At 49.9% G+C, this 27,707-nt stretch overlaps 2 protein-coding genes across 5 annotated transcripts in view; both read right to left on the minus strand.

Moving 5' to 3' along the window:
• The window catches only part of FYCO1 (FYVE and coiled-coil domain autophagy adaptor 1), a 69,373-nt gene extending 67,768 nt beyond the window's left edge, over positions 1-1,605 (minus strand). For all 4 annotated transcript variants that reach the window (XM_037030458.1, XM_037030456.1, XM_037030460.1 and 1 more), the window contains exon 1: positions 1,479-1,605. The gene's annotated coding sequence lies outside the window, so the exon portion shown is untranslated. The remainder of the gene's footprint in view (positions 1-1,478) is intronic.
• Positions 1,606-9,110: 7,505 nt separating this feature from the next.
• Positions 9,111-12,735, minus strand: XCR1 (X-C motif chemokine receptor 1). The gene is made up of 2 exons (XM_037030507.1): positions 12,619-12,735; positions 9,111-10,233 (listed from the first exon to the last, which is right to left on the minus strand). Exon 2 carries the CDS (start codon positions 10,214-10,216, stop codon positions 9,203-9,205), a length of 1,014 nt encoding a protein of 337 aa, XP_036886402.1. The 5' UTR covers positions 10,217-10,233; positions 12,619-12,735; the 3' UTR covers positions 9,111-9,202.
• Between the last annotated feature and the right edge of the window lie 14,972 nt (positions 12,736-27,707).

Raw genomic sequence — 27,707 nt, forward strand, 5'->3', positions numbered from 1 at the left:
AGCCATCCTGCCCCCCAAAAGGACCAGCCACCAGGAGCAGGGACCAAGGAGCGGGCAGAGGATTGACTCTAACACGACTACAAGAACCATCCGAGTAAAATACTACTTGTAGAATCTAACAGGTGGCCACATGCTCACTACACTATTCTTTCAAAGACCCCGTGTTTAACTATTTTCCTTAAAAAATCCTGAAAACAATTTAAAAACGGAATGAGGCAGAAAACCCACCTCCTAAAGCGAGAGCCCTTTCAGATCCTTCGAATCAAAGAAACTACGGCCCATCTCCGAGACACTTAACTCTGCTTTCCGGGGTGACAACAATGGCCCACAGCTGGCACGGGGCGTTCAGTACTTTAAGACGGGGTCCGGTCCCGGAAGGAGGGGTGGGGGGCCCACTTCGGAAGGTGGGAGCCACGGAAAGCAGCAAACCTTCCGCCGACACCTCTCTGCTGGCCGGCGCAACCCGCCGCAGCCCCCAGCACCCGCACTAGGCAGATGGCAGGGACCCAAAGACTGGCGGCGGCAGGCGGGCAGTGAGCGGATTAAGGCCTGATCCTCCGTCCTCAGAGCCCCTGACCCATTTCTCTGCCGGAAAAGGAAGCGGCTGCGGCCAGACAAGCAGAGGGGCAGAGAGGCTGTGGCCAACACAAGCCATACTTCACTCAATGCCCTATTTTTTTTTCTTCTGGGGGGGGCAGCCAATGAGAAGTGTGAAGAGTGACAAAAGCCATCGGGAGATGCATTAACAGGGAGCCACGTGGTTAATGTGTCAACCCCACGCGATTTCTTACAAAAACAGTAAAAGTCAGCCCCCTCTCTACATCCCCCAGCCTAGGTTCTGAACAGCACGGACTCCATCCGGTCCAGAGCAGCCACCGGGAGGCAACCCCCAAAGGCAGGGGCGTTCCAGGAGCGGTGGCCTGGGGGCGATCCCGAGACCCTGCACCTGGGCACCGGGCCAGGGGGGCAAGCGCGATGGGCCGCGACCCGAGGACGTCCCGGGACCAACAAACCGTCCTCGGGACATCAGGGGAGTCTCGCTGAGTCGAGGTCCGCGCTGTCCTGGCTCAGCTGAGCCTGGAACCGGCTTCTTAAGGTCGGCGGCTCTCGGCCAATGCGCGCAGAAACCTGGGGATTTGGCCTCCTGTGCTTAAAACATCCCCGCTTGTTCCGAGACGCCCCACAAGGTGGGCTCCTCTGCGGCCCCTCGGCCGTTGGGGGTCTTGGGGCTGGTGTTGGGGGGCTCTTTCTAACTGGTCACCAGAGGCAGCCTGGGTTTCAGGGTATCACCTGCTCAGGTACTTCCTAGGGCCGCCGGGCAAGGGCCGGGGGGCGGGGGTGTCTGTAGGAGACCCGGGACGGGCAGGGACGGAAAGGGCAACAGGTGACAAGCCGCGACTGGAAGGAAGTTCTCCGCTGTGAGGCCGAGGGCAGCCTAGGCACCCCCAGAGTCCGTCTGGTCCCCCGGTGGCACTTACGCGCTCGTGGGTCCACCGCTGGGCAGAACCGAAACTTTCTGGGGCCAAGCGGAAGACTGAGAGAGCGCGGCGCAGACGGCCATGATACGCATACCCCGCCACAGGCGGGCGCGGACTACAATTCCCGGCATGCTCCGCAAGCCTGAGGCCTACAACGCCCGCCGGACCCAAGAATGGACGGGCGCAGACTACAACTCCCAGCATGCTCCGCAGAGTTGAGGTTTACAACCCCGCAGGTCCTCCTGGCCTGCGGGGTTAACCCTTGCAATTTCGCGGGCCTGTGTGTCCGAAAGCCGCGCGTCTGGGCTGTTTCTTGAAAGCAGAGCTGTCTATGCTTGACTTCTGAGAATTTGAAATGTGGCCAGTTTGAGTTGAGTTGTGCATGTATTTTAAGTGCAGAATACATATGAATTCCAAAGACTTAGTACGAAAAAGAATGTAAAGTGAACATTTCTATATTGATTACATGTTGAAATGATAATATTTTTAATATGCTGGACTAAATAAAAAACATTACACATTGCTGGGGCTAATGTCCCGTCTTTGGACCTCCCTCACTTCTTGACACAGGACTCTACTGAAAATCGGTGCTCCACAACTGCGTTCATGAATGAACTGGCGTTCCCAACTTCCGCCCCACTCTCTGCCCAATTTCTATTCACAAGTTATATTTTCTAAGTTGCACAGCCCTCTGAGGCTGGACTCAATAGAGAAAATGCATTCATTGATATGGCTATCTGCAATAATATCTGCTCTTATAGCGTGTATGTGGGAAAGGTAATAACAAAATCATTGTGTTTTCTTGTTGATTCCCCAAGAGCGCTGTAGATGACACTTTGTCATACTTGGGTGTGGTTAGCTGGGAAGTCTTGCCACCGAATAGATGGAGTTCCAACTGGACTACTGCCCAGCAGTGTAATCGTGGCCAGGTCTCTTTTCTTCTTGGTGTCGGCTTCCTCACCAATAAAACAAGGAAGAGTGTTGTGAAGACTGAATGATATAATAGGTATGAAATGTTCCCCAAATTCTTGGCACCCAGGGTGCACTTAAAAATAACAATAATAATGGTGACTATTATTAGATGAATTCTATGAACACACACCAGGATGTAATCAGCAAGGAAGCCAAACAATGCTTTTAAATTTTGCTATATTTTCTCCTTAACAAAAGGGGAGAAGTTCAAAGGGCGGGGTACCACAAGCACATGTTTATTCCACAGGCTTGACTAGAGGGATTGTCGTGTGAATTAAAAAAAATAATCCCAAAGAATATTCTTCCAAAAGCAAACTTAGCTTCTATGGGTCACACCTGAGGAAGTTATGAACATACAAAATTCCCCTCTCTGTAATACTGCTTTGCTATATTGATTGGTTTTCCTACCTTAACCTTTTTTGTTGGTTCCTCTTTCGTAACTGTTGTTAGTGTCTGGTGTACTAAATGTTCAGTGGCTAGTACAGTACATTGATTCTGTGACATGATGTGTGCCAGGCACATAGCACAATGCCTGGCACATAGTAGGTGCTCACCAAATATTTACTGAATGAGTGACCAAATGAATAAACACACCAGATCTGACTTCTCAAACTTGGCTCTACATTAGAACCACCTGGGGAGCTTTTTGAACTCTTGGTGCCTGGCAGCAATTCAGACCAATTGCATCAGAATCTGTGGGGGTGGGACCCAGGCAACATCAGTATTTTTTTGAGCTCCCCATGGGATCTAGCATGCAGCCCAAACTGAGAGCCACGCCCTGGATATGGGAGTGTGACCCCTCGGAGCCATGATGTCCTGCTCTGTCTAAGTGGGGAGACAGAAGCCTTGCAGGGTGGCTGTGAGATGTGGAAATGTATGGACCCAGCACAGAGTAGGTCTCAGTAGAAGCCAGTTCCCAATTTCCTGTCTTCCTCTTTAGTTAGCTGCAGTCTTCTGTGTGGGCGAGGTAGATAATGAAACCTTACTGGGGCATCTGAGATACACTGGAATTCCCCCCACACCCACTGACATCTGTGCCCTGTGTTAGTTTGTTCAGGCTATGATATCAAGGCGTTGACAGAACTGGTTCCTTTTGTGGCCGCGAGGGAGGATGTGTTCCATGACTCCCTCCAGCTTCTGGTGGTTGTTGGCGATCTTTGCTGTTCCCTGGCTTCTGGTAGGACAACCCCAATCTTCACACGGCGTTGTCCAGGTCTGTGTCCAAATGTTCCCTTTTTCAGAAAGACATCATCTTAACTCATGGTATATGCGACTACCCTGTTTCCAGCCCAGGTCACATTCAGAGGTACTGGGGGTTAGGACTTGAACATGTATATTTGGGAGGAAGGCACAATTGAACTCATACCATGCCCTAAGCTAATGGAGATGCAACCCATGACATTATAAGCCCATAGACTTTATTTTTTAATCATCGGAAGGGATCTTTGACATCACTGAGTTCAAGCCCCTCCAGTGAATTTGAAAAAAAAGACCCAAAAATTTTTTAAAAATCCTCTGAAGGAGAAAAAGTGCCTTGCTTTAGGACCCAGCCAGAAAAGTGGGCGTGACTTCCTGTTGAGACAAAAATTTGTGGGTCCTCTAATTCTGAAATAAGCAGAAGATACTTTGAAGAATTAGCAATGTTTGGTGTTATCGGTTTTTTTTTAACTTATATTTTCTTTACTATTGGATGAGATCAGAGGCAGATTGTTGAACCAGTCGTAATCAAAGTCGGGGGGAACAGATACAGGTGGGTACTTCCTTCCCCAAACTCCCATAGTTCATTGCAAAGTTCCTTGGAATAGTTTCCGCGACAAGTTTAAGGTATGTACTCCCAGTTGTGTAGACCGTCAGGCCAGGCTGTTTCCTCTTAGTCCAGATGGTTCATTCAGATTATCTGGGAAAAAGGCCAGGAATTCTCTGGGACTGGAGTAACCCTATGGAAACCTTTCTTCAAACGGGAATGGCTAGAGGCTGACCAATTTGAGAGTATGGTTAATTCATCTTTGCCGATTCCCTCCCCCCAACCCAGGCTCCACACTGGCTTGGCGCAGAGCGGGCCCTCCACAAATGAGGCCAGGAACCACCTGGAGGTGGTGTAGGAGGTGTAGATCTCCTCCTGTCAGTCCCCTCTCTTGTCTCTAATCTCTCCAATCATCCCATCTGTCGCCCACTTCTTCTAACTATGAATGATGCTCAAGACTAATTTTCTGAAATGGTCAAAGTCAAGGAATTGGGCTGTCTTTGTCTTCCTGTGGTCCCTCTTGCCACACTTTCTTTTGTGGGAGCTGGGGAGGTTGTGTGGGAGGTGACGACAACCACCTCACAGCTAAAACCTGGACCAGTCCCTTCATGGTGGAGAGGCAAGCTCTGTACTCAGAATAATTTAGTGAGGAGTTAGGATAATCCCACCTCCCCTTCCCAAACTCCTCCCCAACCTGGGAAGTATCTCCCACCAGATCTTCAGGACGCCTGAAATTACCAGCAAGAAGCAGTATCATTCCTTCTGGTTAGAGAGCTGATCTCTGGAAGGTTCTTGTTCAGACACAAATGGGTCATCAAATAGAAAAAAAAGGCCTGGACTTAGAGACAGAACACGTGTGTGTCAGGCCAGAGGAGAGACTGGAACAGAAAACTGAGCCACGGAGCATTCAGGGCAGACTCGGCCTCAGACCATTTTTGCTGAGGCCCAAATGGAGCCAATTTCCCACCATCTGACGCCCCCGGGGCTTGTTCCTCTCTTTGTCCCCAACGTTTTTTCCGTATCCCTCCTTTCACCTCCAAATCCTAACCCAGTCCCCGCTACAAGCAGAGAATTTTGAGGAGTCTTATGTAATGATCTTGGTAGAAATTTATTTGTGCATATGATACAATGAGCCTTCTGTTTTCATAAAATGATCACAAGGGTCATTCGTGTTAGTCTGCGGCTGAAGGCTTTACAAAGCAAGTATTTTTACACACATGACCTCAAGCACACCTTTACTGCGTGGTTAGAGTCTGTCTTTGTGTTGTTGACATTTATACAGTCTAACAGATAAGAACACTGAGGCTCTGAGAGACCCAAGGTCACAGTGAGCGAGTAAAAGAGCTTGGTTTTGGGGTCTGGGTCCAGGGCTCACATTCCAAGAGGCTGGACAGCCAGTTTACTCTGGGAATCTGTTCTACTGGGCTTCCCACACTCGGGGGTCTCTTTGTTGGCTTTCCCAAATGAAAGCCTTCAGGACTTCAACACACCAGGCGATGTCTGGGCTGGTGGGCTCAAGAGGAGAATTATGAGAAGCCCACAGGTGGTACCAGGAGTTGACTGGAAGATGTAATATAAGCAAAGTGTCAGAAGAGGAAATGGATGTGGAAAACAAAACAAAACAAAAGATGTCCTATTCACTTACTCCACCAACCACAAATAGTTCAGGGCACCAAGGAAGGTTCTAGACATGCAACACAGTTTGTGCTCTCAAGGAAGTTCCACTCCGGCCGGGGTCATTGGAGGTGGGGGGCTGCCCTGGGCTTGGAGGCGTCCCTATTTGGCAATCAGCAGGGATCCTCTCCTCTTGCTTTTGTTTGAGAGAATGTGGAGATGGAAATGCTGTGACCGGGGTCTTCCCTGGGTACCGCTGGGGATTTTTTAGGCTCCAGGAGGGTATGTCTGCAGCTCAGGGTCCGGGGCATCATTTTTCAACTGTTGGGAGGGTGATAGTCCCACGAGAGACTAGCTGAGGTTGGACAGTGGTTTTAGTGGGTGGGGGGAGGGGAAAGCAGGAGGCTGTGGTGAGTGGAGGGGGTGGTCAGAGAATGCAGAGTGTGGTCCCTGGTCCACGCTCCCTTTCTGATAGGATGTCCCTTTATCTTCCCGTTTATACCTGTCTGTCTCCACGCCTCTCCCCTCAGATCCTCTAGGAGCTGGATTAGGAGAGGACTCTTGGTTCAAGATCCCTCTGAGAGCTGTTCTATCAGGAGTGCCAAAACATCACTAGAAGTGTAGAGAGGTGAACATGATTGTATTTAATGCAGTGCCCCTAGGGATATGGCTGTATGCCTGGCAGGAAATACTTAAATACGCATTTTGGGTTTGAAGAAACAGGATGGGGCAAGAAGACGGTGGACCAGGCCTCTCAAAGGGTGTGCTCCGTGGTGATACAAGACCCTCCAAACCTGCCTTCTGAGAAGAGCGGACTCAAAACCCACTTTGGTTTGGCCAAGTAGGTGCGTGAGCTGAAAACCTCTGTCCTCCTGCTCCTTCGGCTCAGCCTACCATCTAAATAAAAGTTGAACAAAAGTTTAACACTACCCGTTTGAGGGGTGCCGAGTGATGAGCCTGATAGAAGCCCACAGGCTTAGCTCTGACCCTGAAACCATTATACTGTCGCCTTCGTTTTGCTGTTTCTTCCATCCGTGATGAGTGACGGCCCCACCTGCTGGTTAGCTAGCCCCTTCTCTGATTCGCTGCCCAGCCCTCTGCAGCAGGTGTTACTGACCTAATTCTTAAAATTAGACCCTCACTTTTCCCCAGCAAGGTCAAACTCCTCCAGGGCCGGCCACCCAGTGGCAACTGCATCATTGAAATTGTAGCTGGAAACGGAGGAAAAAATGCTATATATGCTCTCCAGGCCCCAACCCAGAGCGGCCTTCGTAGCGACTTTATTCAACAAGCATACACTGAGTGCCACAGTGACTCTGTGCAAAGTCTTGCTCAAGGATCTGCGGAAGATCCCGGAATTTCCACTTTCAAGGAGTTGCAGCCAAATGTTTCCGACTAGGGCACATGCCCGGATCACCCAGGGAGCTTTTCCAAAGGCTTCACCTCGGAGCTGAATCAGGCTGACAGATCGGGACCAGATCTGCGTGTGGGGAAACATTCAGAGGGTGGCTTTCACCTCTGCCCTTGAATGTGACGCTATGGAACTGTGTGAGAGACAAGCACGAGAACCGTGAACTAAAAAGCAAGGTCAAGCACAGTCATTGCCACAGAAAAGATTAAGCAATGTACTCTGAGTGTAGACTAGGAGAGGAAGGTTAACATCTATAGAGAAGAGGCCTGGGGTGAGGAAGGTAGAAAGTGCCCCAGGGCACATCTCCTCAAAAAGCACAAATAAGAAGAAGAGTGACAGCTGTCATTCTTTGTTCCCACTTAGTACATGGGACAGGGCACTAGGGACCCTGCTGGGCTGGGCGGAGGACCTCGGGCGGTTTCCAATCTCCTGGGGAAGGGAGATAAGCCAGGAGCACATGTAACTATGACATGTGGTAGAAAGGACAAATAATATTTTTGAGGGGACAAGCAGAGTGCCAAGACAGCCCAGAGGGTGCTCTCCTGATCTGAAGATTGGGGAGGGCTTTCTGAGGGAGCTGGCCTTTCAGCTGGGGCTTGTACATTAGGGAGCAGAAGGACAAGTGTCCAGGCCCAGGTGACAGCGTGTCAGAGGCCCAAAGGAAACTGGGAGAAGGATGTCTGGAAAAGGGCCCGTGGTCTTTGGGGTTGGATCCCAAGCTAGTGGGGGTGGGACTTTAGGGAAAAGTCAGTTGGCACTGGATTGTAGGGACCTTGGAGCACCTGCTGAGGTGTTTGGTCTTTATTTCTGTGTGATAAGGAGCCAATAAGGGTTTTGAGCACCTTGATTTCAATGCAGAGGACACTGGTGGGGAAAGAGATGAACTGCAGGAAGACACCGAGGAAGTGAGGCCATTTGGGGATGGAGCTGTGGGAGCGCAAATGGCGAGAACAGCTCTGAGAGACCTTGGGAGGGGGGGGCAAAGTCAATGGAACTTGGCCACGGGAGTGACGGGAAAGGACAGCAGGGCTTCAAGATGACTCAGGTTTGGAGGGTGAGTGACTGGAGGGGCGGCTGGTGCCATCCAGTGGGAGAACATTTCAGGTGGAAAGTGATGAATCCAAAGAGTCTGTTCAACATCCAGCTGGAGGGAATGTGATATCGGAGGCATCTGCACCTTAGGTGCCTTCGCCAAGGTGGGTGCTTACTTATCTGGGCCTTTGGAGCTGCCCTGTTGGCACCTCGTGGGTAGCAGCTCTACCGTGTTTATCTTTATCTCCTCCAAATGCACGCTTCATGTAGCAGACAACCTTTACTGCATTCATGTCTTTCAGTAAAAGACCACTTCATGTGCTAGACATGGGGATTATGATACAGAAAACACCTCCAGTCTAGCTGCGGGCTTTTAGATTTCAGACTTCATTTGGACTGTGCTTATTTGAGACTAGGGTTACTTTTGGTCCCACAGACAGTCTCCTCCGGTTGCCACTGAGGAATACAGAATCGGTGCTCTCCAAAATCAGCTGGGACAACCCTACAGTCAGGAATGGCGTAGATCATCTTCCCAGCAGCCTTTGCTTGTGCAATTATCACTCGTAGTGAGCTTCAGCCCTCATCAAGTCTTCAAGAAGGCTCCTTTTGGGGAAGCCTTTCATGGTTTAGAGTCATTTAAGAACCTTCTGAACTCAGCAATGATAAGAAATACAGGTCTATATGAATGCGTCATAATAAAGAATGAATAATAAACTCAGAATCCAAGAAATGTTTTTCTTGAGGGCCATATAAAATTTACGGGCAGTGAGCTACTCTTCTGCAGAAGAGGGGGCATGAAGGACTGCCCGGCAGGATGTGTTCCTCTCGCCCCCACCCTGCAGCCGGTAGCATGGCCAGTGTTGCGCCTTCTGCGATGCTCCTTCCTGCACCGCTCCTCTTTGCTCCCACCCCAGCTCCTCCATCCACCTCAACCTGCAGCGCCACCCTCCGTTAATAGAAGGAGGCACCCTCAGAGTGGAAGGCACGTGGGGAGCGAGGCGGCGAGGAAGGGCTGGGAGCCTGTGACCGGCAGAGCCAGAAGTTCTGGAGCAGACTTTTGAGGTGTCTGCGGAACTTGACACCCACAAAGACGTAGAGCACTGGGTTGAAGCAGCAGTGGGAGAAGGCGAAGTTGCGGCAGATGAGCAAGGCGTAATGCAGCTGCTCGATGACCCTGCAGCTCTGAATGACCTCCAGTGTCTGCAGTGTCTGCAGAAACAGGACCAGGTTGTAGGGAGCCCAGCTGACGAAGTGTGCCAGCACAATGGTGAGGATGAGCCTGACTGTCCGGTGGTGCCGCTTGGACCGGGAGCGGAACAGGGTCCTGAGAATCTCCACATAGCAGAACAGGATGACCCCCATGGACAACAGGAAGATGATGATGTGCTGGTAGGCTGAGGCTAGAAACCACTTGGTTTCGGCATAATCACATCTTGACGTTTCTAGATCATCAAACACTTTGTGGAACATGGTGTCAGGGACAGAGGACAGGATGCTGGCTACCCACACAGCTGTGGTCACCAGCACACGGCATCGGAGGGTGTGAACCCGCAGGGATGAGAGGGGGCTCACCACAGACTGGTAGCGAAGCACGGTCATGACCGTCAGGAAGAAGATGCTGCTAAAGAGGCTGGTGGAGAACATCATGTTGGAGAGCTTGCAGAAGAAATCTCCCAGAACCCAGCCCCAGTGGTATCCCAAGGTCCACAGAGGCAACAGGCAGGTGAACACCAGGTCTGAGAGGCACAGGTTGAGGATGAAAATGTTGGTGAGGGACTCCAGGCTCTCGAACTTCACCAGGACCCACAGCACCAGGCTGTTGCCCACCAGGCTGAGGAGGAACACCAGCGAGTACAGGATGGTGGTGTTAAAGGCAGCGAAGGTGGAGGTCTGCAGCTCGCACATAATGCTGTTAAGATCATAGTCCACAAGAGTGGTGGACTCCGGGATGCCTGAGGGATTCATCTCGACGCTGGGAGCATCTGAAAGGGCACGGACATGGAGTTGAAAGCCATGTGGTTAGGCTAGAGCGCAAGAGCATTCATGTACAGACATGGGTGGTCCGTGGACCCCCTGCCAGTTGGCGAACTATTTGCAGTAAGATTAGGAACTTCTCCCAGAATGTGGAGTCATTAAGCATCCTCTAGTGTGCTTAGTGCTTTTTGCTTAGCAAGAGTTTCTCGATGAAGAAAAAAGTGAATGGATTTACGTTCTGTCGTAAGTCCCTTTTCTCCTTGAAGACTGGTATTTGAGTAGCACTAAGCTAGACCGGTCTCCTAGGTGCTGGAAAAAGAAGCGGAACTGGATTCAAAGGTGTGAGATCAAACTCCGGCTCCATTCCCGGGTTCCTGAGCGAGCTCCCGAATCGTTCTGAAACGTAGGTCCTCATGTCTAACGCAGAGCTGACCAGGCCGCAGTCACGCCGTAATTTATTCAGCAAATATCTAGTGAGCATTGACTACGTCTGTCATCTCCCTCCCTCCTCTCTCTTCCTTTTTTTCTCCCCCCACTCCCTTCTTTTCTTCCCCCCACCCGATGTTGAGGTCCCGATGTCAGGATTATTTGAAAAACTTTGCCGTCTCCTGGAGCAGGCTCAAACAGACACGACACAAATGGAGCACGGCTCTCTTAAGGGAGGGCTAGAGAGCAAGAGCCCCAAGTTCTGTGCACACCTCCGCCATAGAAATGTTTGGCTGGCTGCCCCACCACGCATGCGCCAGTGCAAGCTCAAAGAGTGGAACTTTCGGGTTGCTGCCTGCGTCAGGGGGGTCAAGGGTGAGAGGTGAGCCAGCCACGTTCATTGTCTACTAAACAAACTGGCAACATGCAATCAATACTTATCAGAAGAATAAATCAGAATTCAGTCTCCACAACACAGCTTTTATGATATTCAGGATACAGTACAGAATTACTCAGCTTATGAAGAAATAGGAAAATATGGCCCATATTTAGAACAAGACAATGAAGAAACTGACTGTGACATGACCCGGATGTCAGAATTTTCCACAAGGATGAAACCGCAACCATTATAACAATGCTCAAAGGTAGAAAGGATAAATATTCATAATGAATGAAAAGATGAGGAATTTCAGAAGAAAAAAATCTTGTAAAAAGCCAAAAGGAATTAGAAATCAATAACAATAAGATAGGATGAAAAGCCTCAATAATGTGGAAGTACAACTTCCCCCCAAAAATCTATAAGTCAAAGAAGAAATCACAAGGCAAATTGTAAAATACAGGGTCCAGCAGAAATAACGGTGTTGGAGTATGACTGGGAGGGTAATAATACGGGTGTAATAAATTACAGTTTTCACTTAAACATTTCATCTAATGTCACATGGTGTGCCTGAGTGTGCTATTGTTATGGCACAGAATTGCATGCTTATGGTTTAGTAATACAAGATTTTTTAACAAGAGGGGGGCGTTATTTGTGCTGGACCCTGCGTATTTTGGAACTGAGTAATAATGAAAATAGCGCACATCAAAATTAATGGGAGGCAACTAAAACAGCCCTTGGAGGAAATATCACAGCTTTAAATGCTTTAATTAGAAAGAAGAGGGTCTAAAACCAGTGCTCTAAAGTGCGTGACTCAGAAACCAGAAAGAGAAGGACAAGTTAAACCCAAAGTAAGCCGAAGGAAGGAAATAAGGGTAAAACCAGACACACGGAAGTAGAAAATAAAGCAGAGGGAAAACGTACAGAACAAACACTGGCTGTCGGGCAAACACCTCTAAGGTCACTGAAACCCCAGCCCGACTGACTGCCAACGAGAGGAGAATGGGAACTGTGGACAGCAGGGTGAGGGCGGAGCCGTCGCTGCAGGGCCCACCGCCTTTAGACGAACACAGATGAAATAGCGCTTTCATTTTATCTTAGCCGGTTCAACAGCTTCAGTGAAATGGAGAAAAGCTTTCAAATTTTTCAATGTGCTGAAACTGGTCTGAAATGACTTGGCAAACTGAAACAGCCTGCATTTTATCATAGACATGTAGTTAACTATGAAGCAAAACTTTCCCACCGAGAAGGCCCCAGAACTACGTGGTTTGTCTAGTGAACTCTGTCAAACATTTAGGGAAGAGATGACACCAATCTCATATAAGAACTATCAGACGGAATCCTTCCCAACCCGTTTTAGGAGGCCAGCACCCTCCTGATACCAAGACCAGACAAAAATATTACAATAAACGAACAACAGCTACAGACCCAAATCCCTCATGGACAAAGGAACAAAACCCCCGACCGCCAAACCCAACAACACGTTGAACAGGAACACTACACCGTGACCAAGTGGTGTTTATCCTGGAAATAGCAAATTGGTCCAGTATTTGAAAAATTAGAGAAAAATGTAACATTAAAAGGAACTCACCTATATCTACACCTCTTTACACAGGTCTCGAGGCAGGAATCGTGCTTCCCTATTTTGCTCAAAGAAACTGCAACACCGGCTCTGCCCAGAAGGCTGGGGGCAGGCGAGTAGGGCTGTCGTACCCACTGACGGACGGAGCCTGTTAATCCCTCCTCTTCCCACCAGCAGCCTTCCAGGTTTGACCCGCCAGCGTCCCCTACTGCCCTCCTAGCCCCCTTGTTAGCGCCTGGCTCCAGCGCCCGCTGCTCCCACAGAGAAGAGCTGGTACTTAGTCCGTCTCCATGGATGGGTGGGGTCAGTAACACAGGGGTCACCCGAGCCCCGGGTTCCACCAACGGTAGGTTCAAGTGATTTTGGAGTTAAAAGGGATGCGAAAGGGTGATGTACTTTTTTTAATTTCTATTTTTATTTTATCAAACATTCTATTGGATTAATGTACCAGTTATAAGTACTTGTGATTGGTTTAGATTGAGATAAAATTCATGTCACGTAAGAGTTACTATTTTAAATTGTAGAATTCAGAAGTTTTTAGCATAGCAACAATATAATGTACGGTCATCATTACCATCCGGTTCCAGAGTATTCCCATCACCGCCCACTCCCCCAGAGAAATCCCAGGCTTGTTAGTCATCAGTCCCACTCCCCACCCCCCGCCCCCAGCCTCCAGCCCTCAATTACTTCCTGTCTGTGTGATTTTGTCTATTCTGGACATTTCATGTTAATGGAACCACGGACTACAACAACCTCTTCTGTCTGGCTCCTTTCACTCAGCACAGTGTTGCGAAGGCTCGTCCTGCTGTGGCACAGGTCAGGGCTTCGTTCCTTTTCGTGGCTGAATAGCCAATTAAGTAACGTGGTTGAATGATTCCATCATATGGCGAAGCCACATCTCACGTGTCCACTCATCAGCCGGGGGACGTTGGGGTTGCTTTTGCTTTTTGGCTATTACGAATAATCCTGCTGGGAACATTCACGTCCACGTTTTACGTGGACATATACTTTTAATTCTCTTGGGTATACACCCAGAAGTAAAATTTCTGGGTTGCATGGTAACTCTTCGAGGAATTAACGAACTCTTTTCCACAGAGCTGCATCATTTTACTTTCCTGCTAGTTGAATAAGAGTTTCAATGACTCCCCATATTTACCAACACTTGTTAGTTTTTCTTTTTTTTTTTAAATGTAGGGTATGAAATGGTAACTCATTATGATTTCCATTTCCATTTCCTTAATAAGTCACAATGTTGAGTATCTTTCCTTGTGCTTATTGGTCATTTGGGTTGTTTTTTTTTTTGAGAAGTATCTATTCAGAACCTTTGCCTTTTAAAATTCAAGCTTATCTGAGTTTTTATTATTAAATTGTAAGAGTTGCTTTATATATTCTGGACAGTAGTCTCTGATCAAATATGTGATTTGCAAATGACTTTTCCAAATTTGGTTCTTTTTAACTTGTTGGTAGCGTCCTTTCACACATAAAAGTTTTTCATTTTGGTAAAGGTAAAATTTATACATTGTTTTTGTTTCTTGTGGTTGTGGTGTCATATTTAGAAACTGTTGTCCAACTTGAAGCCACAGAGATTTGTACCTATCTTGCCTGCCTACAGTGTTTCCATTTTAGCTCTGAACTCTAAATTCTATTCAAATTAGATTCCATTATTCTCCAGGTCTGTGCTGTGGCCAACTTTACACTGTTCTGATATCTGTAACTCTGCAGTAAGTTTTGAAGTCAGGAAGTGTGTGTTCTCAAATTTTGTTCTTTTTTTCTTTCTATTTAAGATTGTATATGTAGATAGGTTTTCCTATCTACAAGTGGTTTCAGCAAGGGTGCCAAGACCACTCCATGGGGAAAGACTAGCCTATTCAGCAAATGGTGCAGGGACAGACTATTCAACACAAGCTGCACGTGCTGGGTCTCGAGGTGATGCTGGACGAGGGAAGTGAGAAAGAGGATCCACGGGGTGATTCCATTTTTGTAACGTTGTAAAAAAGTGAAACTAATCTACAGTGACAGAAATCAGACCCATGGTTGCCTAGGTGACATATCTCTGTTGCCACATCACATCTGACATGTGTTCTTAACCCGACACTTACAAAGTTCTAGGTCACTATCCATGTATTTGATACCTTAGGACACACTAAGGTGTATAATGAGTGACATTGGCTGGTGGCCCTCCCATGTCCTAGAGAAAGGATGCCAAGAGAAGGAGTAGCTCAGGGCTTCAGATCATCAGGTCTGCATAAATCACATGAAAATTTCTGAGTCTGTCCTTAAAGAAATCCTATCTCCTGTAGCCACCAGGCTGAAATTTCTGGAAGCCAAAGCAGCTCTCAGCCTGCAGTGGCCAAATTACAGTGGGAATGAAATCCACAGGTTTGCAGTGTGTCTTCTCGCAAAGTGAGGGCACTGACCGGGAAACAAAGAGATCCTGAAAATTTGAACAGGAACATACAGGAAGATCCCAAAGAAGCTGGGGGTGGAGAACCCCTAAGTGGCCGGCAGAAGCAGCCCTCACACCTCTGTGTGTCCCGCCAGGCCATCACCTGGAGGTGTTTTATGTGAGGCTGGGGCCAAGCAGACCCCGAAAGCACAGGTGAGTGAGCTGAGGAAGGGACCCCAAGGCCCACGGCTCCTACTCTTGCCACGCCGCCGCCTTCTCACTCCCATCCCACACGCCTTGACCTCCTGAGTCCAGGTGGACAAGGAGAGTCGCACTCATGCCGTTTACAGACGGCCCTGCGTGACCTGCGGACACCACCCAAAAGCGCTCCACGGGAGAGAATGGCAGCGTCTCCCCGGCACATCCCCGATGGGTGGGTGGAGCAGAGGGAAATCCCTCAGCGGGCAGCATGTTGAGTGCCGCACCCGGCTGTTCGCCTGCTCGGAAAGGTCGTTGGGCACCTGCACACTCGGGTGCGTCACGGAGAGACAGCCTCTGCGTTCAGGCCCGCCGATCTCAGCCAGGTTTGCTGGCAGATTCCGGAAGGGAAATCTCGGTTCCTGATTCCCAGATTCGGGCACCAAGAGGTGAAGGACTCTCACTTTTACTTCTACGTAATGTGTGGCTTACGGTTCCCACTTCTGGCAAAAAAAGAGGAAAGGTGCCCGGTCACTTTCACTTCCACTTGACCAAGGTCCAAGTACCTCTGACCGCTGTGGCCAGCAAGACTTTTGTTTCTCGTTCGGCTTTATTGAGCTGTGTGTTAGTCAGCGTTCTACCAGAGAAAGGGAACCAGTAGCATTTAAAAATATATACATATACGATATTTAGATATATTATAAATCATCTATTTGTACAGAAATATAACCATATATTTTATATAATACAAATTGTGTATACATTTACCTAAATATGACATATATAACTTATATAAATTGTAGATATATACATTCACAAATATACATATATATTATAGGTACATTTATAATAACATGTACGCACACATTTACGATTGATGCAGACACTGGCCCGCAGTGTCCGTGGCATTATGGACGAGACGAGACAAATTCACACGGACTACCGAGTCCTGTGGAGAAAAAGGGACAGCACAGCCACTCTCTCAAGGGGAGAGTGCCCTGACCCTTGCCTTGACAGGCTTTTATTGGCTTTCTACTAGCATACATCAAAGAAGGTTTTCATTCATTATACTTAGGCTTGCTGTAGGTAATTCCTTTTTACAGATAGCAAAGGAAAGGATGTTACTGATCACTTCCCACAGATTAACAAGGAAAAATGTTGCAAATGCAAGGGAAGGATAAGAATCATTGATCTGGTTGCACTTTAATCCTTGGGAGAATTAACACAGACTTCAGGAAGTTACTTTAAAGATATATAGTAAGCGTTTTCTGCCTTAATTCAGGGTGAAGAGTTTTAGCAAGAGACAGCCTAGGTACAATGCAGTCCTGATTTCCCATGGGAGAACTGATTCAGCTGGTTTGGTGTCCTGTGTGCCACCATGCGCCTATAGGCTTTCCCACAGGGCCGAGCTACATTTGCCGTTTCACGCAGATAGGTTCCCTATATACGATAACAAAGTCAGACTTCTACCTAACGTGATATGACTCTGCTGCTTACAACTGCAGCTGTGCTAACCTCTTCCCAGATGGGTTGCAAAGTCCTTGAGTGATATTCATTTTTTCCCCTGGATATCCAGTAACTTGAGTACATAATGTGAAGTTATTTGTTATTAATATATTTTATGTTCGAGGATAAGAGGGAAGCAACATTTATTTGCTGAATACATATGTATATAGACATGCTCATGACAAAATAAGGAAGAGATTCTCTTCACTGTGATAGTTCTCAGTTTGGCATCCAACCAGGCGGCCATAGCTAGTATTGTAGTTACCTTCTCCCACTACCCATTCCTTAGGCTCACTGCTCTTGGCAAACACCTTAGCTGGTCATGGTTCTTTGACTAATGGGCCATCCAAACTTTCACTCCTAAAACCTGAACCATTAGCACTTCAGCAGGTGGTACTAAGAGACACCCTAAGGAATCGCCCGTATTCCAGACACATCCTTTTACACTTATATGGTGGAGTGGAGTGGCCGGTCAGTTTCCCTGGGCCGTCAAGGTCGACCCCTGCAGCCAGCCCTGCGGCTTCCTTCTTTGCCCGTTGATGCAGCAGCAAAAGGGACCCAAAGTGTCCAAATGGCTGTCTTAACTTCTGATTCCATGGAATTTTCTCCTGGTGGAAGCGTTCCTCCCTTTGCAAACAAGACAACAAGATGAGCCGAGCACAGGGTTAGGGGAATAAGAGGCAAACGTTTTGCTGGTGAACCACTAGGGGTGAGAGTGAGGGGTGCTATTCTCACTTCTGCCCTTTGATTCCTGGGCCGGTGACTCCTGGCCACGGGAGGAAGAGCACCATATCCTGGGCACTGATTTTCCGCATCTTGCAGGCGTGCCACCAGGCATTGCCAGCCAGCTGGCTTCACAACTGGGTCTTTAAAAAAGGCCTTTCCGTTGTTCTGTCAAGCCAGCAGCTTTAGGGGAACATGGTAAAACTAGTGAATTCCATGGACACGGTGCACTGCTGCCCTTCTTATGCTGCAAAGTAAGTTCCTTAAGCAGAAGCGATGCTGTGTGGAGCACCCTCACGGGGGATCAAGCGGTCTGTGAACCCAGGGAGGGCAGTTTTGCAGGAACATTGCGTGTGAGGAAAGCAAATCTCTATCCAGAGTAAGTGTCAATTTCAGGAAGAACAAAACACTGCTCCTTCCGTGACGGAAGCAGCCCTGTGCCGTCGGCCTACCACTAAACAAGCCGGCTGATCCCTCCGGGGCTTCATCCCTCCTGGGGACTCAGTGTGGGTCTCTGCCGCCAGCAGACTGGGCCCTCAGTGGTGATTGCGACCATGTCGGCCTCAGTGAGTCGGGTCTACGTGGCCAAGCCCTCGCGTAACCACCATCCCTGCCATGGTGGACACTTGGTTTGTGTGCCCACTGGGCAATGAGCGGGGGGGTCTGGAGGAAGAGGCTGGCTGGCAGCCACAGACTGGGCCGGTTGACCGTTCCAATCTTCCTCTGCTGAGCTCGCCCTCAGGTGAGCATTTACATAAGACGTTCCCCTGTTCTTCTTTTATGCAAAGTTCTTCAACACCCTTGCTGAGAAGCCTTGGGCTGAAGCACGGTGTCTGGTATCCAAGGGGCCACTCTCATGACTTATTTCCTGGGTTCCAAGGGCCTCTTGGACAGGCCTCTTAGAATCAGAAGACACAGCCTGGGCCTGTGGAGTTTGGACCCTGGGGTCCTGCTACGGGAGAGGATCGCACGCTGTCCTCGGCCACCTCGCTGCCCAAAAGCTCTGCCGGCCACCCTCCTGCTAGTTCATCGTCCCTCCTTCTGGGCTTCCGCTTCACCCTCCCAAACACGTCAGGCTCCTGTGTTCTTTTGCACCTTGTCATTCTTCAGGGCCTCTGTCTGCTGATGGCAGCACCTTTATCCAATACCAATCTATTCAGCAGCCACAATGCCGGTGGTCGGCACATACCGAGCGCTTCTGACCGGCCAGACGCTGTGTCACTGCTTGTTAGACTGCCGTCGGGACCATGTCTCCGTGAGGACAGGGGCCGTGTTCTGTCTGCTTCCAGCGCATGGCACATTCTAGGGGCTCAGCAAGTGGGTGCGGAGTAAAGAATCCCCACCGTGAGCCCAGCAAGCATTTTCCAGCCCTCTTCTTGTGTAGAAGAATAAATGTGCGTGTGAAAGTTTTACTGCTCCTTCTGTTGAGAGGCAGGGTCTAATTCTACTCTTCTTGAGTGTGTGCTGGCCTTGGTGACTAGCCCGACTAATGGAATTAGTGCAAGTGACCTGGTGGGACCCCTAGGTCGTAAGAAGCCTCACAGCCTTCAGTGGGATCCCTCAGGATATTCTCACTGGGATCCCTAAACCACTGCTGGTGGAGGCCACCTTCACAAGGCCGCCCTGCTGGGGAGGCCACGTGGGAGTGTCCGGGCCCGGCTCTCCAGCGTCCTCTGCCGAAAAAGACGGACACCTGAAGGAAGCTGCCTTGGGGCAGCCCACCCCTCAGCTCAGTACCACCTAAGGGGCCTCCACTGACACTACACACAACAAAATTGCCCGCAGAGCCCTGCTCAAGTTCTGGAGTCACAGAATTATGAGAAATAATAGCGCAGTTCTCATTTCAAGCCTCTATCTGTGGGTGCTTTATCAACCAGCAATACACGTAGTGATGGTCAGGGAAACCCCCAGCCTGCCTTCGGCCACCCCACGCTCTCAGGGAACCTGTGAACACTGCCATCACCAAGAGTCCTTCTAATGCTCCAGTAGCTTTGCTTTGATGTGGCGTTAAGAGAGGAGCCTTCTCTATTTAGCTTCCATTTGCATCACAGCCAAGAAATCCCCCAAGTGGGGGCCTGCCGGCTTCACAGCAAAGCTCCGACAGCTGAGTTGCTCAGGGGGCTCCCTGCCAAGCCTTCATATGGCACCTCTTCAGCCCTGGGCGACCGCAAACTCACTGGCCCCAGGGACAGGGCCTTTCCTGAGAAGCACACTCTGCCCACCCACCATGCCTGAGTCTGGCATGAGGGTTTCCCCACTGAGAGCTGGGGCAACGCAGGCAGCTGGCCGGGGCTGTCCCTGGCCGTACTGCTGCCTTCTCCCCAGGTCGCAGAGGAAAGCGCTCTGGAATCACCAGCCCTGCCTGGGAGAGGGGTCAGAGGGCAGCCATGGGAGGGGGCAGTCTGAGGACTGGACCCTGGTGGGTGTGCTTGCAATGTGCAGAGAGCTCTGGACAGAGCCTTTGGACGTTTCTGGTAGCACACAGTTAAACCAACACCCGAGAAGCTTGAGGACTCCTGGCCTGCCTCAGGGCCTCTGGCAGGGGCCCTGTGGGCTGTCCCTGTGGCCTGGAGGCTGTGCCAGCTCATCCCGAGCAGGGAGGGCCCCCTCTTCCACTGTTGGGGGGGCGGGCGGGTGGGTGGGGGCTGGGGGCAGCCTTCCTGGCAGAGAGGACGAGAGTTTGGAGAAGAGTCAGTCCAGGATGTGTTCGTGACTTAGCGAGGCGGGCACACTAAGGCCGGACCTCGTAGAGTCCCGGGTGCTCCTTGCACTCTCTGGGCACAGCCACTGTTTCTCAGTGGGCAGCTGGTGCCCTGAGAGGTTCGTGGTGGATGCAGTTTCCCGGGCCCCACGGGGACCTGTCAAAATAAGGTCTTCCGGTGGGCCCGGGCCTCTGCCTTTGTAACAGGGTCTAGGGGGTTCAGGAGGAGGGACCGGGTGGTGTAGGGTTTGACATCACAGGCTCTGGAATTGGACTGCTGGGGTTCAAACTCAGACTCCAGGGTTCCGTGCCATGTGATTTTGCTGCCTCTGTTTCCCTTCACGAATTGCAGATACCTGCAGCATCTGCCTCCCTGGCTGTGTTATGTCAGGTCCAGCATTATTTTAGGTGTGGGGGCCTCCGAAGGAGTAAGTCATGTCCTTGCCCCTCTGGTGCTCGAGGCTCACAGATATGGAAACGAACGGTTTAGATGCAGTGTGATAAGTGCGGTATGAGGAGCCGGCTATGGGCACACCAGCCTTGGAGAGGCCAGGAAAGCTTCCTGGAGGAGGTGATGTCCAGGAAAACCCTGAAGGGCAGATAGGAGTTACCCAGGGGGCAGAATGCCAGGTATTGGGGTATGCCGCAGTGCACACCCTGGGCCACTGCGGGGCTCTGAGCGGATGAAGTGCCTGGTGAAGGGGCAGGACTGGCCGGGCTGGGGGCTAGAAAGATGAGAGGCCTCAGCCAGTGGGGTCAGCTTGGGCTCCCCAATACCTTCAATTCCAGCCGCTCTTCTCACACACTGAGCATCCTTACTGTGGAGGTCCCCTTGTGTGCAAAGGATAGCACCCCCCCCCCCGCCCCAGCTTGGTCAGTTAGCACTTTGCCCTGCTGTTAAGTGTATGAGAAGCCACAGAGGCCCAGATGCCCACGCGGGGAATCAGCGATCACTCCCAGTGAGAGGAGTGATAAATAATTTGGGGTCCATGTTTCAAAACCCCCACATGGAGATGCAGGGAAAAATTCCAGGGGGAGGGGCTAAGCCTTGGCAGGTGAGTAGAAGTGGACAGGAGAGAAGAGGAGGAAGCCCGTGACATGGACAGGACCAACAGGTGAAAATCAGGGCTGGTGTGAGGGCTCCAAAGGAGAAGGCTGGTGAGAGAGTCGGAGAGGGAGGAAAAGGCCCCTGGGTGCTTGGCTAAGGAGTTTGCGATTCACCCTGACTGGAGAAGCAGTGAAGGCTTGTGCCTAGAGGAGTAGGTGACCTGCAGATTCACCAGGGTGCTCCTGGCTGCAAGTGACAGAGCTCACGCCTACAGGGGCTTAAGTAGGGGGGGGGGCTGCTAATGTCCCTGAGGAAGGAAATGTGGGGCTGATGCAGCAACGCGGTGATGTCATCAAGAACCAGGGCCCTTTCTACCCCTTATACCAGTCCCAGCACCTCGGTGGTGTCAGTCTTCACGATCGCAAGAAGGCTGCCGTGGCTCCAAGCATCGTGGCTTTTACAGGATCCAGAGCAGGAAGTGAGGAGGCACATGTCTAAACAAGCGGCTCTCCTGGGGGAGGGGGTGCAATTTTGCAATGTCTGGGGGAATTTGGGGTTATTTTGGCTGGAGGGATGCTAATGACATCTAGCAGGTAGAGGCCCAGGATGTGGCCAAGCAGGGCAAACTCTGACGAGAGAAGACACCACAAGAGAAGATGACCCAAATGACGATAATGCCGAGGTTACAAAGCCGTGGTCTAAAGCGATTGATCAGGTGCCCTTGGCTTAGCTGGGGCAGGTGCAGTTCCCTCCTTCACTCCAGGGCTGGGGCTCAGAGTGCGAAGACCCCACTCTCCGGCTCAGTCTCAGTGACACTGCCGGGTGTGTAAACGTGTTAGGAAGCTACAACCGTGTGGATTAATCTAAGTGTAAGAAACGAAACTATAAAAACTGGAAGACAGAGATAGTTATCAGATGGATAGGGAGGCTTTATAAACACGCTAATATGTTTGTATATATTGAATATAAACGTAACTACAGTATTGACTATGCTTCTCACACATGCCATTTGAGAAGGGAGTTGCCTGTCAGGCATTGGATTGTTTTGCAAGACACACCTTTCTTCCTTTTTGGTGCATCTTTAGTTCCTGCAAGTTCCACTCCATTGTTGCATGAAATCCAGGATCCTCCATTTCTTCAATGTTTCAGAGCAGAATGAGCGGATTGATCTTGGTGCGCGGGGGGCAGCGATGGGGGAGGAGGGAGGAAGTTGACTTGGAGGCAGGTGTTGGTAACCTACAAGAAATACAGCCTGTTTACTGTCAGCCCACACTAGGAAATACCTGATATTTCCGCCGGAGGTTTCTGGTTTGGCCTAATTCCTCTAGAGATACAGTGCTGACCTGATCCTTTTTTTGCTTCCTTTTCCTGTTTCTTTCTACCATGGTGTCTGCCATCGGTCCTGCTGTTTGAAAATGAGAGTTTGCGCTCTGCTGGTGGAGTGTGGGTGTAAGAATGCCAGGCACATACGTGTGTGCAGGCATGTGTGTGTGGTTTTATATGTTTCCGTGTCAACAAAGTTAGCTCACACAGTTCCAGGCTCCTTCAACAATCAAGATGTGCTTCTCTCCATAGGACATCTTCCCTGTGAAACTGACAGCTGAGACCATGTATAACGAGGTAGTAAATGAACTTACTGTGTCTGGAAATCTCAGCAAGTGAGTTCGTGGAAACTAGGCACCATACTTTTAAATAACTCAAGGACCAAAGAAGTTTAGAGGGGAATAAAAATACATTAAATGAAATAAAAATAAAACACAACACATCAGACTTTGTGGGAAACAGTGAAAGCAGTGCTGAGGGGGAAGTTTATAGCCTGAATGCCTCTGTTAGAGAAGAGAAAATGTATCATGTAAATGTGTAAGCTCCTAGCTTGAGAACATAGAAAAGGGAAAGCAAGATAGATGCAAAGTAAGTAGAAGGAAGGGAAAAGAAAAGAGAAGAGCAGAAATAATACAATGGAGAGCAAAAACAACTGAGAAATGACACAAAAAATTTGTTCTTTGAAAAGATCGGTAAAAGTGATACACCTCTGGAAAGACTGACAAAAAAGAGAAAAGACACAAATGACTAACATCAGGAATGAAATAGAAGCTACCACCCCAGACTCTGCAGCCACCAAGGAATGGTTGGTGTGTAACTGGTATATATATTCTATATAAATATTCTATAATCATAGAATATGAATATAGACTCTATATACTCTCTCTATATACATAGAATATATATACCAGTGGTTCAACAAAATGCAGCTGTTTGTATTATTTTCTTTTAAATTAGAAGATCATTGAATGCGTCAGCACCAATGTTAAGAGATAGAAGTGTGAATCCTGAGAAGTTCACGTTTTCCCTGGGAAAGAGGGAAACGTAAAACCAGATCTGGACCTCGTGGTCCTGAGTGTCTGTTCCCCAGGTCGGGGAACTGGCCTTCCTGTTGGTTTCAGTTTGAAGAGGCTAGAGAAATAGGCTGCTGGCCACTGCCCTCTATTGAAACAATGTTGTCATTTTGAAACAGAGCATAGTCAGACTTTGCCATGTAATTGGAGTTGAACTTCATCTCGCTGGGGAGAAGGCTGACTCCTGCGTGAGCACTCACAGAAAATGTTGCCCCTCTAGAGAAATTCCTATAATAGTAATAACTAATCCATGGGACTTTCTTATCTTTATTCTAAGCATTTGACACATAGTATTAGGAAAGAATCTATCGTTACCAAACAAAACTCCTCACACTGAAAACACAAGAGGCAGCTATGACTGTTCTTCCCATTACACAGATGAGGAAACTGAGGCACAGGAGGGGAGTTGCCCCAAGTCACGCAGCCAGGAAGCAGCGAAGCTGGCTCCAGCATCTGTTCCTAACCAGCTCTGCTATTCTGCCTCTTGCATGCCTCCGAGTCCTTGGACTTGATCATGACAATTGATCTTCAGCCTGTACTATGGTCTGAATAGTTTTTTCCTGCTCAGCGTGCCCCTGTCTGGGCCCCATCCCTACTTTGTCTGGAAGGGACAGTCCCCACCACTCTCTTCCTAGTGGTGACTCTGCCATCAGATCTCTCTCCCAGATCCCTCAGGAGTGTGGCCTTGACCTGTGTCTCTATGTGCATGTGTTCTTCCCAAATGCCCTCACCATATATATGCACATATATGTAATGCCAACATACATGATCACTGGACCAAGGAATTGAGACTGTAACTAGAGGTCATGAGAACCCCATGATGCTGGAGGAGTCCAAATGAATTCGGGATCTCTTCTGTCACACTCCTTCCTCTACTTTTACGCTCTGGCTGGACTGAGCCACCCACACCTGCAAACCCCAAGCCCCCAAACCCTATGCTCACCCCCCCCTTCTCTGTGCTTTCCAGTGTTTGCTTGTTCTAATCCTTTAGTCTCCCCTGTACTTTCCTGTGTTTTCCACCAGGGGGCAGTCTTCTCTTAAAGCCTTGATTCGTCTTCCTCCTCAGGGTCAGGAGCACAATTCCAACCAACTATGGGGCCCTGCAAGTGTGGCAGGGTCCTGCAAGTGTGGCAGGTCCCAGCTGAGATGCGCGTAAGTACAAATTATACACCAGCTATTGACGATTTAGTACAAGAAGTAGAATGTGAGAGATCTTAATAAATGTAATAAATTGATGACATGTTGAAGGGTGCTATTACAATTAATTTTACTTATTTATATTTTTGGATTTTTTAAAATGTGGCTACTAAAGTAATTTAAAATCGCATATGTGACTGGCTTTCTATTCCTACTGGGCAGCACTGGTTGAGAGGTTCCCTGCTGACGGCACACGCTAAGGCCAGCCTGTGGGACCTCTGGGCTCCAAGAGCCCCCTCTGAACAGCATTTGTGTGACTTTCTCATGAGCAAACTGAGGCCCAGATCGGCCAACAGCTTTTCTAAGCTTGTCCGAGTGGTGGAATCTTGACTTGAGATTACAACCCAGGCGTTCTACACCCTATTGTTTCTTCTTCTATTGTGGAGGTCCTTGAATGCCCTACCAGGTCACAGGCACAAGACCCTCTGCTGGGCTGTGAAGGTCCTTTATGAAGAAATGTCACCGCCTCAGGTCTCTCCCTTGCTCCCTTCCAGAGGCCCGCACAGCCAAGGGGCTGCTCTCTGCCTCCACCTCCACCCACCCCACGAGCACTTCTCAGCTTCCTGCTGCCAATCCCAGCCCCGGCGTCAGGGCGCTGTCTGGTGCACCCTCCACGGTGCAGACAGCCGGACTTGAGACCCTGGAGACAAGCGGCAACTGTTACCCGTTTGTCATAAGCCACCCTCGTGGCTTATGTCCCCACTCCCAGTCTCGCCCCTGGGGGATCATAGTAGCTCTTGCTGCAAGAAGTCCCATCCAGCTGGAGGGGTGAAGAAGCAGCTGGATAGACTGGCTCCGTGCGGACCGCATGACCGCCACACAAAGTTGCTGGGGAGAACTCACGTAGGCCACAGGCCCAGGCTGCGGCTAGGTGACTGGCGATCATATGGCCCGTGATTCACATAGGACCTGAAAGTGCCCCTTGCAGGGGTGACTTCTCTATAGCAGATGCATGAATCAGCAGTGGGGACGCTGGGAGGCCAGGCCAATGTCTGAGTCATTGTCAGGGGTCTTAAACACAAGTCCCTGCACCCACAGGTCCACCACAGGCCAGGAGAATTGCAGAATCATGGTTCTGAGTAGCTTCCTTTGTGGTGGTGGGCGGGGACAGGCGCTGAGGCCCAGAGCACCGTGAGCCTGTGTGCACAGGAGCGCTGCCCAGGTGAGACGGTCCAAGTGCGGGCTTGTTTCTCCTCATCGTGGAGGCCCCATGCACGCAGGAGCGGGGGTCTCAGCCACCTTCCCCAGCCCTGGGTTCCTAGGGAGGAGCCCTGTGGGTCCAGGCCCTGGGCGTGGCCAGGGCACTTGCACAGTCACTGCCCCATGCCCGCAGCCTCATCTCTCCCTCTTCTGGGACCAAACTGGAGGCCTGCTGAGTCGTGGGTGGTCAGAGGACCCATGCTGTCTGAGTCAGCAATCACAAGAGCAGGGCTCTCTTCCCAGTTCTAGCTGTGCAGCTTCGGGCTAGTCACTGTGCCTCTCTGGGCCTCAGTTTCTCATTTGTACGATGGACAGATTAGTTACCAGTCACCCTTTTAAAAATTCCTTCAAAATTAGTCGCTTAAGCAATAAACATTAATTATCTAACGTAGTTTCCTTGGGTCAGGAATTTAGGAGCAACTCAGTTGCGTGGTTTTGGCTCATGGTTTTTCATGAGATGAGGTCAAGGTGTCTGCTGTCACCAGAAGTCTCCGCTGGGGCTGGAGGACCTGCTTTTGAGACAGCTCAGGCACACAGCTGATGGCAGGAGGCTCTCCATGGTGCAGCTTGAGGGTCCTCAGGACGTGGCAGCTGGCCTCCCCCTGAGTGAGTACTCTGAGAGAGCAGGACAGAAGCCACCCTGTCGTTGGTGACCTAGCTGCTGAAGTTAAGCTCTATCTTATTTTTCACCCAAGTCACCCTGTTGAAGGATGCGAATACCAGGAGGTACAAATGACTGGGGGGGTCACCTTGAAGGCTGGTTGCCACAGTACATTAGTAACACCTGCCCTGCCCACCATTCAAAGGCTCGGTGGGGTTTTGTTGTCTGTGTGACCTCTTCAGGGAAAACCCTTAACCAGGGGGTGTACCTGCCAAGAACCTAGGTGGCAGCTACTAAACACAGCCATACAAGGGGCCATGGGGCTGGACCCAGAGACCCTGAGAGGGGCACAGGAGGGCCAGCTGGGAGACTTGGCAGTTCAGAGGCCCCCAGCCCTTGTTGCTGTCCCCACAGGAAGGCACAGTGTGGAGACAGCGAGGGAATTGGTTGGCATGGTGCCCATTACATGTGGGGCTCACTCAAGGGACGTTTTGCTCATCCATTACTGTTCTCTCTGAGAAAAATAGGGGAGTCACAGGCTCAGGAATTCCAGGAGGGAGACTGAACAAAGGTGGAGACTGAATCGTGCCCTCGCTCTTAGTTCCGACACTCAAATGAGTTGGCAGGTCCTTCAGGAACCCTAAAGGGCTACATGGCTACAAAGGCCACTTGTTACCACATCCTGGGAAGACTGCCCCAGGTCATTCCTCAAAGAGTCTCTCCACCTGATTCCATAGGAGCCACAAAAAGGAATTTAAGTATTTTTCCATGTTTTGCAACTATTAGAAACAATCTCTCAAAGCCGAGTCTAAAATCTTTCCTGGTTCCTTTATGCCCACTCCTCTCTAAGCATATTCTGATTACCACTGAGGCATAACAAATCACTCCGAAAACAAGGGTGTGGAAGAACATCCACTTCATTTTGCTCGTGATGTTCTGGGTCAAGCATTCTGGACAGGCTGGGCTGGACTGTTCAGCTGTGGTGTGTCTCATGGGGTTGCCATGTGATGCTAGCCAAGGTTTCGGTCATCTGGAGGTCAGCCTGGGCTGGGGTCCAAGGTGGCACACATTCGAGGCCAGCTCCTGACGCTGGCTGTGGGCTGGACACTCAGCCAGTCCTCTGCATGGCTGCCTGTTCACAG

The sequence above is a fragment of the Sturnira hondurensis genome, unplaced genomic scaffold, assembly GCF_014824575.4.
Source record: "Sturnira hondurensis isolate 20B ecotype Veracruz unplaced genomic scaffold, ASM1482457v3 Scaffold0020787, whole genome shotgun sequence".
Classification (NCBI taxonomy): Eukaryota; Metazoa; Chordata; class Mammalia; order Chiroptera; family Phyllostomidae; genus Sturnira; species Sturnira hondurensis.

Bases quoted from the DNA above. Each gene is read 5' to 3' on its own strand.
- XCR1 (XM_037030507.1), bottom strand. From the start codon at position 10,216: ATGAATCCCTCAGGCATCCCGGAGTCCACCACTCTTGTGGACTATGAT.